This window comes from Dromiciops gliroides, chromosome 3 (assembly GCF_019393635.1).
Source record: "Dromiciops gliroides isolate mDroGli1 chromosome 3, mDroGli1.pri, whole genome shotgun sequence".
Classification (NCBI taxonomy): domain Eukaryota; kingdom Metazoa; phylum Chordata; class Mammalia; order Microbiotheria; family Microbiotheriidae; genus Dromiciops; species Dromiciops gliroides.
The window spans coordinates 271,323,017-271,340,410 of record NC_057863.1 but is presented as its reverse complement, the minus strand read 5'-3'; the positions used below and the strand labels follow the sequence as shown (position 1 = coordinate 271,340,410).

The 17,394-nt window shown below is 40.0% G+C and overlaps 1 protein-coding gene across 7 annotated transcripts in view; it reads left to right on the top strand.

Annotated features, from left to right (window-relative positions):
* Positions 1-17,394, top strand: part of EVA1C (eva-1 homolog C) — an 87,314-nt gene that overhangs the window by 30,821 nt on the left and 39,099 nt on the right. For 5 of the 7 annotated variants that reach the window (XM_043999116.1, XM_043999118.1, XM_043999112.1 and 2 more), the window contains exons 2-4: positions 5,810-6,006; positions 8,595-8,718; positions 13,093-13,245. In XM_043999116.1, coding sequence (XP_043855051.1) covers positions 5,935-6,006; positions 8,595-8,718; positions 13,093-13,245 — 349 coding nt within the window. In that variant the 5' untranslated portion in view covers positions 5,810-5,934. The remainder of the gene's footprint in view (positions 1-5,809; positions 6,007-8,594; positions 8,719-13,092; positions 13,246-17,394) is intronic. The other 2 variants (XM_043999114.1, XM_043999117.1) reach the window with 2 other exon arrangements.

Below are 17,394 nucleotides of genomic sequence, written 5' to 3'. Positions count from 1 at the left end.
ATTGAAGGGTAAATTTAATTCATATCTTCCGTATGCTAGGACATCATTCTACTTGTTTGGTCAGTAACACAATAGTCAACCACAAAAAGGGTATTTTTATTCACATATGATGGGAGAGTGTGTATGGGGTAAATAATTTGGTTAGAGGACATTTACTCCCCCATGTCAGAGCCGCAAAGAACTTTAGTTGTCACCTAGTCAAACTTCCTTGTTTTACAAATGAGAAGATGTAGGTCCAGCAAACTTAAGTGATTTATAGAATGAGGAAATTTAGTCCAGCACCCCCAATTTACACATAGCAGCCTCTCTGGGAGTTACTGTGCTTGCAGGTTGTATCCATAGAGGGTGGCTGCTACTCTTACGTTCAAGGGGCAACACTCCTAACATTATAGTTCAAGATCTCCCACCTCTATGCTTCCCATTAATAGTAGAGACAGCTAGCTCTTAGCGAAGACATTTACTGATATGGTACAGTAAGACCAATAGCTACAAAACTTTCCCCTCCTAAATTTGGAACATGCTTTCTCACAAATACTCATAGCATCTATAAGACAAGTGAGCGTAGGTTTAGATGTATAATGGTAGTAAAGCACACTTATTTGGAAAATGTGGACGTGGCCGACAGGGCCTCAAATGACCCTTCTTTCCATGTGCACTCCTCATGAGGCTCTACTAAGCACAGCATTTCTGCCAGACAAGCTGCTCAGCTGGGCTTCCAGGGTCTGTTCCTCTTTGAAGCTTGATGCGGGAATAGCAGGGTTGGCTGTCTCTTGAGTCCACAGCTGACTCTCTACTCTTCTGTCAGAGGTCATTCTCTTTGAAGTTGGTTCTGGCTATGAGCGATAGCTTCCCTGGATCTCTGTCTTCATGGGGATGTGTGTGCTTCTGGGGATTGCTGGCTCCTGCCTGAATTTCCCCAAAATGATGAACTCTCAACCTTAATCATGAACTTTTTCCTGGACAGGTAGCTCCTCTGCTGGATGCCATGGCAAGATGGGGGAAGGCTGGGAGAGGTTCCCTCCTCTCCTTCCCAGCTGTAGAAGTCTCCTCTACTGGCAGCTTTCAGTCTGTCCTCCCCTAAACTGCCTGCAGGCTTAGCTATTTAAAACCTCCAAGGGATGTAGTTAATTTTCATTCCAGCCAATTGGATTTTTTCTGCAGACTCAATCAGAGAGGGGCGATTATTGTGTGTTAATATGTTGTTAGTGCATCAACATTTCATACATATTTTGATTACAGGGAGTGAGCTGAAGGTAGGGCAAGGTGAGAGGTAATCAAAGCCCTCCTAACATACAGATGAAGCACTGAGACCCAGAGAGATGAAATGACTTGCCCCAGGGTTATAGAGAGAGTAAGTGGCCAAGCTTCAAATCCAGGTTCTCTGATTCTAAATCCAACACTCGTTCCAATGTATCCCACTGTCTTGACCAGTCATCCAACTGTAGGTGGCAAAGCTGAGATTTGAATCCATGCCATCTTTACTCCACATCCAGGGCTCTTTCCACTGTGCCTCTCTGCCTTTCAATATTCTTTGTATCAAATCCGTTAGGAACCATGACCATAGAAACATTCATCTTCAAGCATCCTCGGAAAGGATGAAGTGCTATCAGCTTCAGAACCAGGTGTCATTATTCCAGAATGGCGTGGGTGCTGAAGTTTTGCATAAAAGTGGTTGTAGGATAACCCTGTATGATATGATTGATGTCTTCCTCCTCCCCCTTCTGCATTGCTGTACTATGTGCAAAATATCTGGCTTAAGGCATGGTATCTTCCTGTAGATTCCTTTCCAAATGCCAATCTGTTTCCTATGTGTGATAACATATTAAGCCAGGACCATTTCAATAAGAATCAGTTCATCTTTAATAGTCTTCATCAATAGTTCTTCAATATCCAAGACAATCCCAAAGCACTAATGATAAAGCAAACTATCCACCTCCAAAGGAAGAACTGATATGGATTGAACATAGACTGAAGCATGCTATTTTTCACTTTCTTTCATTTTTTTCTATTATTCAAATTTTCTTTACAAAATGACTGTTATGGTAGTGTTTTACATAATGCACATGTACAACCTATATCTGATTGCTTACCACCTCAGGGAGGAGGAAAGGGAGGGAGGGAGGGAAGGAGGGATACAATTTGGAACTCAAAACTTTAAGTAGGGGGCAGCTAGGTGGTGCAGTGGAGAAAGCACCAGCCCTGGATTCAGGAGGACCTGAGTTCCAATCCAACCTCAGACACTTGACACTTACTAGCTATGTGGCCCTGGACAAGTCACTTAACCCTTATTGCTCCATGTTTTTTATTAAAAAAATAATTAATCAATAATGGTGAAGCCATTAGAGTATGTGACACAGGACAGGGTAGGCATTAGGGTAGGATTAGGAACCAGTCTGGTGCACTTTCCTTGGTGAGGGGGTTGATAGTGGACTGAACACTGTGCTATGTACTTTAAAAATATTATCTCATTTTATTATTATTCCCATTTTATAGATGAGGAAACTGAGGCAGAGATTAAATGACTTGTCCAGGGTCACACAGCTATTGAGTGTCTGAAGTGGGATTTTAATTCAGGTCTTCTTAGCTCTAGGCCCAGTCTCTATCCACTGTACTGCCTAGTTACTGTATGACAGCCTAAAAGCATTGAATTTCTTGTAAAGGATGGAGCGATTTGGAAAGGGTATAGGAGAGAGGAAAAGAGAAGATGGAGAATGATCAACATGGACAGTTTGTCCAGTGCTGTCCTGTTTTGTATGTACCTTAACAAAAGAAGGAATGGAGCTTGAAGGCCTAGCTTGAGGATCATTTTTGAGTTGATTACCAGTCTTCTGGACATTTGTGCAGCATGAAGCAGATGGTGTTGCCCTGGCTGGTTAGTCTGACTTTTTTTTTTTTTGGTGGAGCAATGAGAGTTAAGTGACTTATCCAGGGTTACACAGCTAGTAAGTGTCAAGTGTCTGAGTCCAGATTTGAACTCAGATCCTCCTGAATCCAGGGCCAGTGATTTATCCACTACACCACCTAGCTGCCCCAAAATACTTCTGATTTTTTTTTTTGGCGGGCCAATGAGGGTTAAGTGACTTGCCCAGGGTCACACAGCTAGTAAGTATCAAGTGTCTGATGCCAGATTTGAACTCAGGTCCTCCTGAATCCAGGGCCAGTGCTTTATCCACTGTGCCACCTAGCTGCCCCCTGGCTGGTTATTCTGAATCCCCTCCAAGGCTTGAGTATCTGACCTCAGATACTTCCTAGCTGTGTGACCCTGGGCAAGTCATTTGACCCCAACTGTCTTAAAACATACAAGACCATCTCCAGTCTTCCTAATATATATCTTGCCACCGGACCCAGATGGCTCTGAAGGAGAGAGTGAGGTTGGTGACCTTGCGCAGCTCTACCTCACTGAAATCAAACTCGGTGCAAGTCATGACATCACCTCCATGTCTTGGTCCTCTTCAAAACAAAGGACAAACAACAAGCCTCGAGTACACCTTTCATTATATTTGTTTCTTGTATAGATCATAATTCAGATGTGTTTATTTTATTATTATTATTATTAAGATGTGCCTTTGCCTGATGGTTTTCCAAAAGAAGAGGGTGAGAGAAAAGAGGGTTGTTGAGGACTTGAGATTTGGGACCAAATTTAGTGTCTAACATAACACATCTATTGAATGCTTCTGGTTGGGCAGAGTAGCTCCTCCAGGACAAAATTCTCTCAGCTGTTTGAAGGTTTGCATCAGGTTTAGAGAACCTAGAGCCTCATTTGGAGGCATTTTGCTATTAAATATAGTAATATGAAAGATTTTAGGACAATTGAAGAAACTCATAGATCATTTTGTTTTGTTTTGTTTTTCTTTCCTTTTTTTTTTTGTTTTGCGGGGCAATGAGGGTTAAGTGACTTACCCAGGGTCACACAGCTAGTGTCAAGTGTCTGAGGCCGGATTTGAACTCAGGTCCTTCTGAAACCAGAGCCAGTGCTTTATTCGCTGCGCCACCTAGCTGCCCCCACTCATAGATCATTTTGAGTAGAAATCTAGGCATTTAGAAGAAATTCTAGTTCCACCAAGAGAGGACTATTGCCCTTTTACTTTAAGAAAGACTTCTCTCTCTTAGAAACCAACTATTGCCAAACTTATCTCCCACGTACCTCATCAGAAAGTCCCTGGCTTTCTTCCCAGCTACCTCACTCTCTTGACCTCATTAGGTGTGAGAGGGAGGAAAGAGATTCACTCAGCTTGGATGAACCCTTTTGTCCTCATGAGAAAGATTCCAGACCCTCCTGTGGCTTTTTACTCTTCCTCAGAGGGGGAAAAAGGCCTCCCATCACACTATCCCAGTAGCTTCTGAATGGTGTTCATTCAGTCTCTAGTGCCAGATGCCAAGCACTTTACATACCCTCAAAAGCTCTGAGGCACTTAGTTTGTTTTTGTTGTTGTTGAAGTTATTAAACACTATCACAATAGAGAAAATATTGGGAAGTTTTGACTCTTCTTGTTCTCCCCATTCTTATACTTTCCCAGCATCTCTTCTTCAGAAAACTTAGCCCTAACAGGTCTTCATTACGTGTAACTTTCCCGGTCTTTCATGACTGTAGGGGCAAAGTTGTCACAGGAACTGTTCTGTAATAAACATGTATCCTGTCCATACAAGAATGCATGGCACTAGCCAATGGACGAAGATAAGAGAAGTTGAGTATGACTCATTCAGGGCAGGCAGCTACGTGCCTAAGTGGCATTTACACAGAAATCCTTGAGTTTGTGGGGGGTGTTTCTTCCTGTAACAGTAGGTACTTTAGAATGTCCATGATAACTGGGTCTTGACTTAATCCTCACTCTTGGGGAAAATTTTCACCAAGTATTACAAGGCACAAAAGTCTGAGAGCCTATACATTGTCTGAAAGTTTATAGCCTCCTGGTGACATGGGACCCCAGATTCTAGGAAGGTTAATTTTATGGATATCCCCAGAACTCCTAAAATCATGAGCCAAGATGAATGTGCTATTGTTCATAATGAAAAATAAGCTTTTGGCTGCTGAAAATAATGAGATCACATTTATATAGTGTATTAAGTTACAAAGCACTTTACATATGTCATCTCATTTGAGTTTCACAACTGTCCTGTGAAGTAGGTGTGGTTATTATCCCATTTTACAGATGAAGAAACTGGGAAAGTTCAATGATTTACTCATGGTCACAAATAAGAAATTATCTGAGGTAGAATTCAAACTCAAGCATCCTTGACTACAAGTTTAATGCTCTACAACCAGGGCTTCTTAACTTTTCTAGTGTGCCATGGACCCCTTTGGCAGTCTGGTGAAGCCTATAGTTCCTTTCTCAGAATGTTTTTATAAGCAAAAAATAAAATACATAGGATTACCAAGGAAGCCAATTATAATAATAGCTATAGCACTTACTATGTATCAGACTTTGTGCTAAGTGCTTTATAAATAGGGTCTCATTTGATTCTCACAACCACCCAGGAGAGAGATATTATTATTCACATTTCACAGATGAGGAAACTGAGGCTTATAGAGGGTGACTTGCTCAGGGTCACACAGCTAGTAAGTGTCTAGGCCAGATTTGAACTCAGGTCTCCCTGACTGGACTCCAGGTCCAGCATTCTCTAGCTACTGTGCCATCTAGCTGCCCTCAATTATATTGAAAGACGGTTATCAAAATATTAAAAAAAAAAACCCAACAAGTTAATGTACCAAAGAGTAAGAACCTTTGAGTCTCCACTGTGCCTCTTGTTTTCCTAATATTTGAAGAAATTGTATTTCTGGCACAATTGTCAACTGTTAACTATTTTCTAGGTTACCTAACCAAACTTCTGCAAAACCACACCTCGTATGCTTGTGATGGTGACCGTTTGAGTCTTCAGTGCCCTCGGCATTCTACAATTAGTGTCCAGTCAGCATTTTATGGTCAAGATTACCAGATGTGTAATCCACAGCAGCCTGCAACCATGATGAAAGACCATTTAACCTGTATGGCCCCCACAGCTCTACAGGTATTGCATTTCACAGATTTTTTTGAATGCCAGAATTTAAAAAATACATACACACATATATGTGTATATATATATATATAATATAAAATTTATATGTACCTCTCTTTAAAGCAAACCCTTAAGAGTCTAAACTTCCTTCCTTCCCTCTCTCCCTCCCTCCCTCCTTCCTTTCCTCCTTGCTTTATACAATGCAGTTTCCCTTCAGACTCAGAAGCATCCCCCTCAAATCACACCTAACATTAGAAACCTATGAATTTTTTTTCCCTCTTCTTTATGACTTTCACTGAGTGGCCAGAATGAGTATGTTTGAGATGAATTCACTGACTTAACTTCTAGACTTTTCTACTGGGTCTTAATGGTGTCAAACACTCTGCCTGAGAGCACTCCTGGCCATAATCATAACCAGATTAAAATGTAATGGGAAAATATTTAACAAAACAAATAAAAAATACAATAAAACATAATGTTTCATTTTAAAAACTAAGTTAATATATGGCCCACAGGGATCTTTTACAGCATTTCCTTTTGGCCTCCTTTTTCCTTAACTAACTATTTTGAAGGCAGTATGATTTCTGGTCTGCCTCTAGAACTCACCCCTGTCACAGTAGTTCCTGGCAGAGCGACCCATGGCATACCAAACCCTTGCACCTTGGCAGTCTATTGCCTTCCTCAGCCCAATCAAAAATTTTATGGGAAACTCCAAAAAGCTGCAAGTTCTACCCCTTTCAAAGTGTTGCGTCTGGTACCTTTCTAATTCTATAGTATAGGCATCCTATTCATATAGGCCTTTGACCAGGAATAATAAAAAATGATTATTAGAATATTCTTGGGGCTTGTTTGATGTTAGCTTCTCAAAATTCAGTCATCTTGTTTTAGAGACAAATGGTTATTTTGGTGCCTTTAATTTGACGTTGGTAGCTTGAGGCTAGGTTGAATGTCACCACAGAGGGCAGGTCTAAGTGTTCCCACAGAAATGTTAACAGTAGTTGGAGTCCATGAGTGTAGGTCAACAGGAAATCCCTACTCAAAGTATTTACCAGCCCAGAAAAGATTGTAATGCACTTTCAATAGATCCTCTTCTGAAAGTACAGCTTCTCCTCCATCATTATCTAAGGACTGGATAATTTAACAATGACCTTTAGGCCATGTGAAAGTACAGATATCATCTGGAAAAAATGCAATCTCATGAAATTTTGCAGTTTCCTGAGTCAGGTTCTTGTCTTAGCTGTGGATCTTGCTTTATAGCTGATACGTAAAGTGATACTGTTTGATGAGGACAACCAACAGGCTCACAGACATTTAGTGCATTATTATGAGAAAAGGAAGATGAAAAAAGAAAGGCTTGAAAATATTTGCTAATTTCAGTCTGACATTCAGCCAAAAGCATGGATGGAATTCTTAAAGAATAATTTTATAGCAGTCAGTGTCTTCTTACTGGAATTAAGTCCAAGATGCATGTGCTTATTACAGACCAGATTTGTTAAATTTTGCGACTAGGTATTGGAATATTGTGCTTATAACTGGACCTTATCGGGGAGCCCTCAGTGTGCCTTTGTAAAATAGATTCATTAAGAAACTCACAAGCTAACTAAGAAAGAGAGAGACACAGATAGATAAGAAGGAAAGCTTCTAAACCAAATTTTGCAAAGAGATTTAAAGAGTATTCTACTGGAAATGTGAAAATTATATCATAAAAGAAATGTGTCTCAAAGACTTTTTACTGTAAGTTTTAGAGGGGAAAGTCAATATTGCATGTAATTTTGTGGTCTTGGTTAATAGTAATAGAAGGTAAAAGTAGAGTTTGGACTTCAAAGCTGCTACAAATGGCAAAATTATTCTATCAGTTCATCCCATTGTGAAGAGATCATGTCTAGGGATTCATTGTGTGACACTGACCACCAGGTCACTTAACCTCTGTATGGTGGTTTCTATATCGATCATTATGAAAAGAGCTGGGTTAGAGCATTGTTAAAAAGGTTAGATAATTATTAAAATTCCTTCTAGTCAAAATGTCCTCATCCAGTTTGAAAGCCAATAGTTAAATTTTCAGAGTGAGCATTTACACCCCAAAATTGGCAAACACTACTCATAAGAACTTGACTGATTATTTTGTGATTGTCTAGAATTAAGAAAGTGATGGAGAAAATATTAAGGGTGCAGATTAAACTTTAAAAGTGTGTTATAAATACATTTTTAAAAACAGACCAACTATTAAACATTTATCAGCATGCCACTACTCCTAGCTCAAAACTTCTGTGATTCTACTCATGTTCGCTGATACTTAGTTAGCTCTTGGCCTTCTGTAGGCCTACTAGCAATGGTGTAATAAATAAAACCTGAAGGTGGTGGTTTTCTGATCTGGGCTTGCCAGTATTTGATTAGGTATTTTCCCTTTACTTTAGCAGTATAAGACAAGGAGCCAATCTGATTTACCCACAATCACCACCAAAAAGCCAACAATTATCTTCTGATGTGTTCTGTAGCAGAATGCTTCCTTTTCTACTTAGAATACAATTGCAGCTCAGGTTTTAACTGTATTGCAGATTTATATATTTTTCAAGGCTTTCCCTTTTTACTTATTATTTTAGAAAGTACTGGATGAGTGCCAAAACCAGAGAGCCTGCCAACTTCTTGTCCATAGTCGTGTTTTTGGACCTGACTTTTGTCCAGGAACTACTAAATACCTCCGGGTCTCCTTTAAATGCAAACCTAGTAAGTAACTTTTTTGGTGGGCATATATTCAAGGGCTACATGACTTGTTATGGTTATTTGTTTTATTCAAGTTCAAGCTGAAAGTTCTGTAACTGCCAATGTATGTGATTTTTAAAAACACTATGTTATTATAAAACTTTATGAATGGGGGAAGCTAGATAGTGCAGTGAATAAAGCACTGGCCCTGGATTCAGGAGGACCTGAGTTCAAATCTAGCTTCAGACACTTGACACTTACTAGTTGTGTTACCCTGGGCAAATCACTTAACCTTCATTGCCTTGAAACCCTTCCCACCCACAAAACCAAAAACAAACAAACACACAAAAAAACAACTTTATGAACACATTCAAAGTCCAGATCAGGGATGGGCAAGGTGTGTAGCTGCCTGGGGCGCATTATGCAGAGGGCTTACATGATGAAAATTATAACATTGTATAAGTCCGTATCTGTTCAATGCCAGAAAGTTCTGATCTCTATGACATGGAGATATTATTTTTGTGACGTCAGATTGTATGCATTGCCGTGAATGGCCAAACCCTCCCAGGGGAGAGTGACACAGAGGAACACACAATTTTTCAAAAGCATAGTCAGGGTGCAGAAATATCTCATTTCAACTCTGTCTCCATCTGACCATATTTCACTGCTTCAGTTTTCACGTGAGAGGTCCTGTATTTATTTAATGCTTCCTCCTACTCTAAAAATCAGTTTGAAAAACTTCCTTTGGTGTTCTTAAGATAATAGAATGTTATGTGATTATGTTACTCTGTGTTTTGTGCTGTGTTCTTATAAAAAGCAATTCATTTGTTACTTTGTATAAACTTAAGTAATTTTTTACTGTACTTCAACAGATTCATGGTATCATCAATGTGGGTACTCATTCCACTGATATAGATGCATTGCCTTTTTAATCTGTTCATTTCTTGGCCAGGTCTTCCCATAAAACCTTCACAGGAGAGTTATACAACAAACTAAAGACCTCCCTCTAGCTCTTTTAATGATTCATAAGTATCAGTTCAAGATGCTCACTGTACAAATGTTAACTTTCGCTCTTATTCTGTGACCAGCCCACCTACATCGTAGATGTTTTTCTTTATTTGACTTCTAGCATTCAAGTCATTATTGGGAATATGCTGTGGCTTATTTATTCCCACTGTGTGTAGTGAGTCCATTCCCTTTAGTTCAATCTTGGAGAGTCAAAGATCAAAGTGACTTTAATAAATATATATTACAAACTACTTTAAAAGATTGTCTGATTCTAGAAATTTTGATTAAAAGCAAATAAAGGAAACCATTGTCAAGTTAGGGATGGGTTTTATTATTGTTGTTCTAATTTTTATTTATTTTTTAAATTTTTAAATTATTTTTTGCAGTAGTTCAAAAGAAACTTGAGATGTGCAGATTTAGAGATATCACCACATAGACTCTTTGTGCCCGACCTGTGGTAGAGCCTTTCAAGCTTTTATTGGTTTTGTTACCACTAGATTGGTTCTGAAAATGTTCCTCCTTCAAAGAATTACTCACCCACACAATCCAATCAAAATTTAAGTAAAAGTTTTTATTATTTGGCACACAGAGGTATGGCCGGGAGAAGAAGCCTAGACTTCAACTCCCAGAGACATACAGGTTTCTGGCATGTTCCTTAATCAGACAGCATATGCAGGTATGGCTGGGAGAAGAAGTCTAACTTCAACTCCCCGAACAAAGGAGAAGGTGACAATTTTATAGAGGTGAGAAGGGGGTGGGAGGAAGAGACCCGAGACTGAAAAGTTACAACAGCCTGGAAAATGATGATGCTAGCTATTTGGATATATGAATAATAAAAATTCCACATTTCTAACTTGAGATTATTGTCACTACCTGGTCCTAATCACATAGCAAATACAACTGGCTCCCAACTAAACTCATGCCATAAATTCAAGGCTCCCAGCTTTCTGGGTGTCCCTGACGTGACTGCTTTATTATCTCTTTGACCAACCACTACCTGGGTAATCAACTACTTTGCTTCTCCAAGGAAAGAGTCATCTCTAACTGACCCCAGCAAGCTGATCCACCGTATTTCTCCATGGTCACAGTGTCCCCCTCAGGGCCAGAGCATCTCTAACTGGTCCCAGGCCCACCAGGCTGCTACTACAGTTGGATCAGCCATAGTTGGAGACACTGTACATTAATCGCTACATTTTGTCATTTTGTTCCTCTTCAAGTATGAAGGACAACAACCTTTTTTTTTTTTTACCAACTTTTACATTCACATTTTTTCCATGCCTCATATTGGGAAGAATAAATTATTTTTGGTGTGCCTGTGTACTCCAGTCTATTCACTATTGCCTTTTGAAAACAGGTAAAACTTTGGAATTATTTATAAGGCATACAGCAGCCACTTGGTTTTAATTCTTCAGGGTTTTTTTTAAAGTACCAGGTCCCAGCTCTGGGCTCATGGATCTTGGTCAATCTTTAGGAATCCTGACCCCAGAGAGAGGGGATTCAGGCTTTTTCTCCCACTCATGTGGATCATTATGCCACCTACCTCAAATTTCTGGAGAAATTCTTTTAAATAATACGGAGGTATGACTCATTTCTAGGGTATCGCAAAAGGAATGAAATTCCTTCCATAAAAGTTGCTCAATGTACAATGTAATAAATATTAAGTATGGGACTGTGATTTATTACCTCCACCACCAAAAAAAAAAAAATACAAAGAACCCGGGGGCAGCTAGGTGGTGCAGTGGATAAAGCACAGGCCCTGGATTCAGAAGGATCTGAGTTCAAATCTGGCCTCAGACACTTGACACACTGTGTGACCCTGGGAAAGTCACTTAACCCTCGTTGCCCTGCCCCCCCCCAAATACAAAGGACTCTTAAGGTCTTCTATGTATCTTTAGTGCTTTGCACAGTTCCAAGAACACAGTAAATATCTAATTAATGCTTGTTGCTGATACTTAAAACATAAAGTAGCCCATCACTCCTATTATACTCTCCTTATTTGTTTTAACTTTGCCTCATTTTTTATCCAGCCTTAATCACTGAATGGGCATTGCCTCAGACAAACTGAGACCTGGGAAGACCTTAGCTTAAAAAGGTCAAAGTCTCCCACTGCATTGGGGCCATCTCCAGTCCTCCTGATCTATATCTTGCCACTGGACACAGATGGCTCTGGAGGAGAGAGTGAGGTTGGTGACTTTGCACAGCCCTCCCTCACTTGAACCCAATTCACGACATCACTTCCCGATGTCATGGTCCTCTTTGAGAACAAAGGACAAATAGCATCAACAAGGTAGGAAAGACTCAGTGGTAACTAACAGGACAGATGACCAAATTTCACTTTTCCCTCACCCTGCTGAGCAACAACTCAAGATTCAAATCTTCTGACCACCTCAATCATGACTTGGATTTTCAGGCTCCAGGATGATCCCATCATATTGTTAACTCCTACTCCAAATAGCAGTACTGTTTTGGCACCCCTTAGATTCACAGGGTAGTAGTCAGGGTTGGAAATATTTAAGTGTCAGGATTACTATTTATACTGAAAAATATATGATGGAGCCAGTTTGGAAAGGGTCTTCCATGCCAAAGAGAACAATTGATATTTGCCCTTATAGATAATAAGGAATTATTGGGGTTCACTCAGAGGAAGGAATTGGTCAAATCTATGTTTTAGGAGAATCACTTTGGCAGCTGTGTGGAGAATGGATACGAGTGGAAAGAGGCCTGAGGCAGGAAGACCAAATAGGAGGCTATTGCAATAGTCCAAGCTGGAGGTGGTTGAAGGACTGAATTTAGGTAGCAGCTTTGAAAGTAAAGAGGAGAAAATATAGATGTGATATGTTATAAAGATAAAGATGACAAGATCTGGTAACCAAATAAATACGTGAAGTAAAGGAGAAAAAGGAATTGAAGACAACGAGCAGGTTATAAACTGTAGTGACTGGTCCAGGTTGCTCTCTGGACTTCCCCTATCATTCCTAAATCTTCATCCTGAAGCCTTACTCCAGCCCTGGAATTCATGCATTGGATCTATCCTCTGCTCTTGTGTCCTCTCTCTGATGGGATGGCTTCTCTTAAAACTCCCCTTTAAGGAGGATTTATAGAAGGACATGGACAAAAATTAGACAGGATGAAAAGTTGTAGATAAGTCGTGATCTTCACCAGTCCAAGATCTAACTTCATCAGTTAAATCACAGATGCATTGAAAGATTTTCCTACTCCAATGTGTCCTGTAATAATTGTGACAGTGTGGCAGAAAAGGATGCAGAGAATCATTAAGGTTTTCATTCACTGTTTGGGTGGCAGGACTAAGAACTGTTAGGAACTTATAAAGGTAGCTGAAAAAAAAAAACCACTTTTTGATGGTACCATCTCATTCTGTTTTGGTTTCAGATGAATTCAAAACCAAAACTGTCTGTGAAAACCAAGAGCTGAAACTTCACTGCCATGAGACAAAGTTTCTTAACATTTATTCTGCAACCTATGGTAGAATAGCATCTGAAAAGGACATCTGCTCTTTTGAAAAAGATTATCTTCCTCAATTTGGTAAGTGTTGCTATAATTATAGTACTTTGTCAAAATGGATTAAGGGCTGAGGTAAAACATGTGAAACCCTGGGTCCCCCCCAAAAAGATACAGATTGTACATAGCCATTAAAGATTGACTCTATGTAAAGTTTATAATAAGTACACAGGAAAATAGAAAAAAAAATAAGGAGAAAAGTGATAGAATAGTTCCATTTCCTGTAAATTGTTCCACAGTCTGTAAAGGCATCCTCTTAGGCTAAAAACTCAGAGTTGGGAGTCAGAAACCTGCCTCATATTTTAATTTCCACCAGGCATTCTTATTTGAGATGTTACTGGGAATTTATTTTGTAATTTGGGACTGAAATCTACTCAGGGTCAGAATTTAGGATTTTTAGCCCTTCCCTCTAAAAAGCACCCAACTTTTGTTTAGGACTAGTGGGTATGAGAAGGCAACATGTTATAATGAAACAAACCACTGGTTCTAAAATAGGTGATCTATATTCAAATTCCACAGTGTTTTCCCTCAACCTCCAAGTTACCTGTGTGACTTTGGGCAAGTCATTTAACCTCTTTGGTTCTCAGTTTCCCCTTAAATGAGGGGGTTGGATTAGATGGTCTCTGAGGTCCCTCCCAGCTTTGGATCTATTAGCCTAGCCTGAGAAAAGTGGGATTCTTGTTCATTCTTCTCAAAGAGGACCAATGACATCAGGAGGGTGATTTCTTGACTTGCAAGTAAATTGGATTTAAGTGAGGCAGGGCTGTGCAGAGTCACCAGCCTCACTCTCTCCCCCACAGTCATCAGAGTCCAGTGGCAAGACATAAGTCAAAACGACTGGCAATGGCCCTAGATGCAGTGGAAGACCTTGACTTTTTTAAGCTTAAAAAAGTACATTGTCAAGTAGGAATATCTCTTTTTCTGTTAGTTGAGAATAGGGAATGTAGACACTTAAAATTCTGCTACCCAACAGAATCTGAGAGGCAAAGCCAGGAAGTCAGATTAGTAGATGAGCACCAGGAAATTTTTGAGGGCCAGGCATTAGGACAAATGCTACCGAATCAGAAAGCTCTGCAATCCTGAAAAGTCCCTGCTTTACAGGAACTCAGCATTGAGGACTAAAAATCAATGCTGCGAAAATACAAAACTAAACAAGAGCAAGCATCGACATCTCATGGATACACTTAAAACGAGCCATTATTCTAGATATCAAAAGGGAACAATTTTACTCTTTTTCATCAAGCTGACTGCCCTTAGTACAGGAACACCTTGCATTACTGAAACCCTAAGAGCTCCAGAAAGGGGTGCTTGTTTGTTGAGAATACAAGAAGACACAACAAGCCCAAAGCAATGAGACTATATAAGAAATTTATGGGAAAAAATGACACTATTCCTTCTTTGCTTTTCGCTGATTCCATGGTCCATTGACTTTATACAGATCATTAATAAGAGGCATCCAGAATGTGCTGGACATTTTAAATGTTATATCATTTTAAAAGATCAACTTTAAACCAGAAAAGAATAGCTGACATTCATGACTTTAAGTTTATAAAGTGCTTATGTTCGTCATGTTATTGACCCTCATGTTAACCCTTGTGAAGTAGATATTCTTATACTCACTAATTTTAATCATACACACAAACACATATATTCTTATATATATTTTACCGATGAGGAAACTGAGGCTCAATGGCTTGCCTATAAGCACAGAATTAGCATATGTGGATTTCAAACTCTGGTCTCTTCTGACTCCAAGCCTCCCACTTTTCCTACTATATCATTTTTGTTGTGGGAGTTGTTGTTCCACTGTTTCCAACTCTTCATGCCCCCATTTGGGGTTTTCTTGGCAAAGATACTGGAGTGGTTTGCCATTTCCTCCTCCAGCTCATTTTCCAGATTGAGGAAGTGAGACAAACAGGGTTAAGTGGCTTGCTCAGGGTCACACAGCTAGTAAGTGTCTGAGACCAGATCTCAACTCATGAAGATGAGTCTTTCTGACCTCACGCACTCACTAGCTTCCCTCTATCACACCATATTTCCCTCCAATTTTACCTCTAAGGATCCCTCTTTTCCCCCACCAATTCAGCCTCTAAAGCTATAATAAATTATGTTTGGGGAAAAATAGATCCTCAGTGGAAAGTATACAAATGTAAGTTATTTTGGGGAGACAAGAGAGACAGAGATTGTCAATGCACAATAAAAGAGACATCATGGGAGAGTGAAAAGACTGAAATTGGAATTAAGACATAAGGGTTCTGGTTCCAGCCCAGCTTCTAACTAAGTTGTATGACTTAGGGAAAGTCAATTAACTCCACAAGCCTACACACAGTTGAATTCCATGTGCCATACCTTCTCCAGCCACTATGTTTTATGATTCTGTGAGAAGGGAACAAACATAGTGAGGGGGAAAAAGCTCTTTGTGACAGGTTCTGCTAAGTAAGGCTGGGGTTAATTAGCATCAGAAACCAAAAAAAAACCCCAAAAAAACAAAAACCCAACAACCCCACAATAGTCTCTCTTTGAAAAATAATTTCCTGCAGAAAGATGCTTTATTCAACCTAACCCTTGATTGGAACTGCCTGCCCTGACCCCAGACGGAATTCTTTTTTTTTTTTTTTTTTTTGGTGAGACAATTGGGGTTAAGTGACTTGCCCAAGGTCACACAGCTAGTGAGTGTCAAGTGTCTGAGGCCAGATTTGAACTCAGGTCCTCCTGAATGCAGGGCCAGTGCCTTATCCACTGTGCCACCTAGCTGCCCCCTGAATTATAATCATTATTCCTCTGGGAAAACAGTTCCATTCCCCCATTTGTCTTCACTCATGTGGACAGACATGTAGGTTAACCAACACACACATGTGTGTGTATACACACATACATATATTCATATAATGTATCTATGTTTTACTGGACTTGAGATTTTGTTGTTATAGCAAACATGCATATTCACATTTGCTCCAAAATTTGATGTTACCATTCACAGTCCTTTTGCCCAGTAGAAGGATCATATTGAGAATATGATCATTAACCCAGAGTTATTGTGTTGCCCCTAGGAATCTGAGATTTCCTAAAACCTTAATATAGAGGGAGAAAAAGGTGATTAATGTAGGGGCCAAATTTAATATGGGGAGAGTTAATTGGGTAGATCACCATAATATTGGGGTTCAGAAAATAATGAGGGGGGCAGCTAGATGGAGCAGTGGATGGAGCGCCGGCCCTGGAGTCAGGAGTGCCTAGGTTCGGATCCAGCCTCAGGCACTTGACACTTGCTGGCTGTGTGACCCTGGGCAGGTCACTTGGCCCCAGTTACCTCACTTAAAAAAAAAAAAAGAAAGAAAAAAAGAAAATAATGAGGGACCTCTAGGTCCAAAGTTTCCTCTCCTCTGAACTGCCCTTTTTAGTTATTTCTCCCAGGCCAATAAGAAAGAAACTTAATAGTCTCTTTTCCACAAACAAATCAGGTTTTATTAAAAGTCAAGGACAAAGGAATAGGGAAAGAGGAAAATGGATAATCAACCTGGCTCTAGCAAAGGCTGTCTCAAAACCCAAACTTGCTTTCAGCACAGCTAATTCAAAGAGCTGGATTTTATTAACTCACTACCAGGAGTGCGTAATTTCTATGTGCAGCCAGTCTCCAGTCTGCTCCAACAGCTCCTCCAAGGCCAGAGAGCAAGCTACTTCCTGTTGGGGTCCCTTTTTCTACTTTTTTCTCCCTCCCCCAAAAGGGGAGGTCCTTCAAGTTGTGTGGCTAAGACTGGCCCTCTGTTGATGATGAAGTCCACAGCCTCTGAGGACACTCCTTCTCAGGGTTGGCCAAGTTAAACTAGGTTAATCATCTTGAGTGGGTACTTAGTAGTTTCTCATTCACACCTAATTCAAATACTACTAAATCAATCAAGTCAGATCCCTGGGCATCTGCCAAATTTCATTATTTTACCACATTAAGAATAGCCAGTATTGGGGGCAGCTAGATGGCGCAGTGGATAGAGCACCAGCCCTGGAGTCAGGAGGACCTGAGTTCAAATCTGGCTTCAGACACTTAACACTTACTGGCTGTGTGACCCTGGGCAAGTCACTCAACCCCAATTGCCTCACCAAATAAAAAAAAAATAGCCAGTATTTGCTACAGGCAGGAACTCAGATCTTTCTGAGGCCACCTCCCTATCTACTGTACTG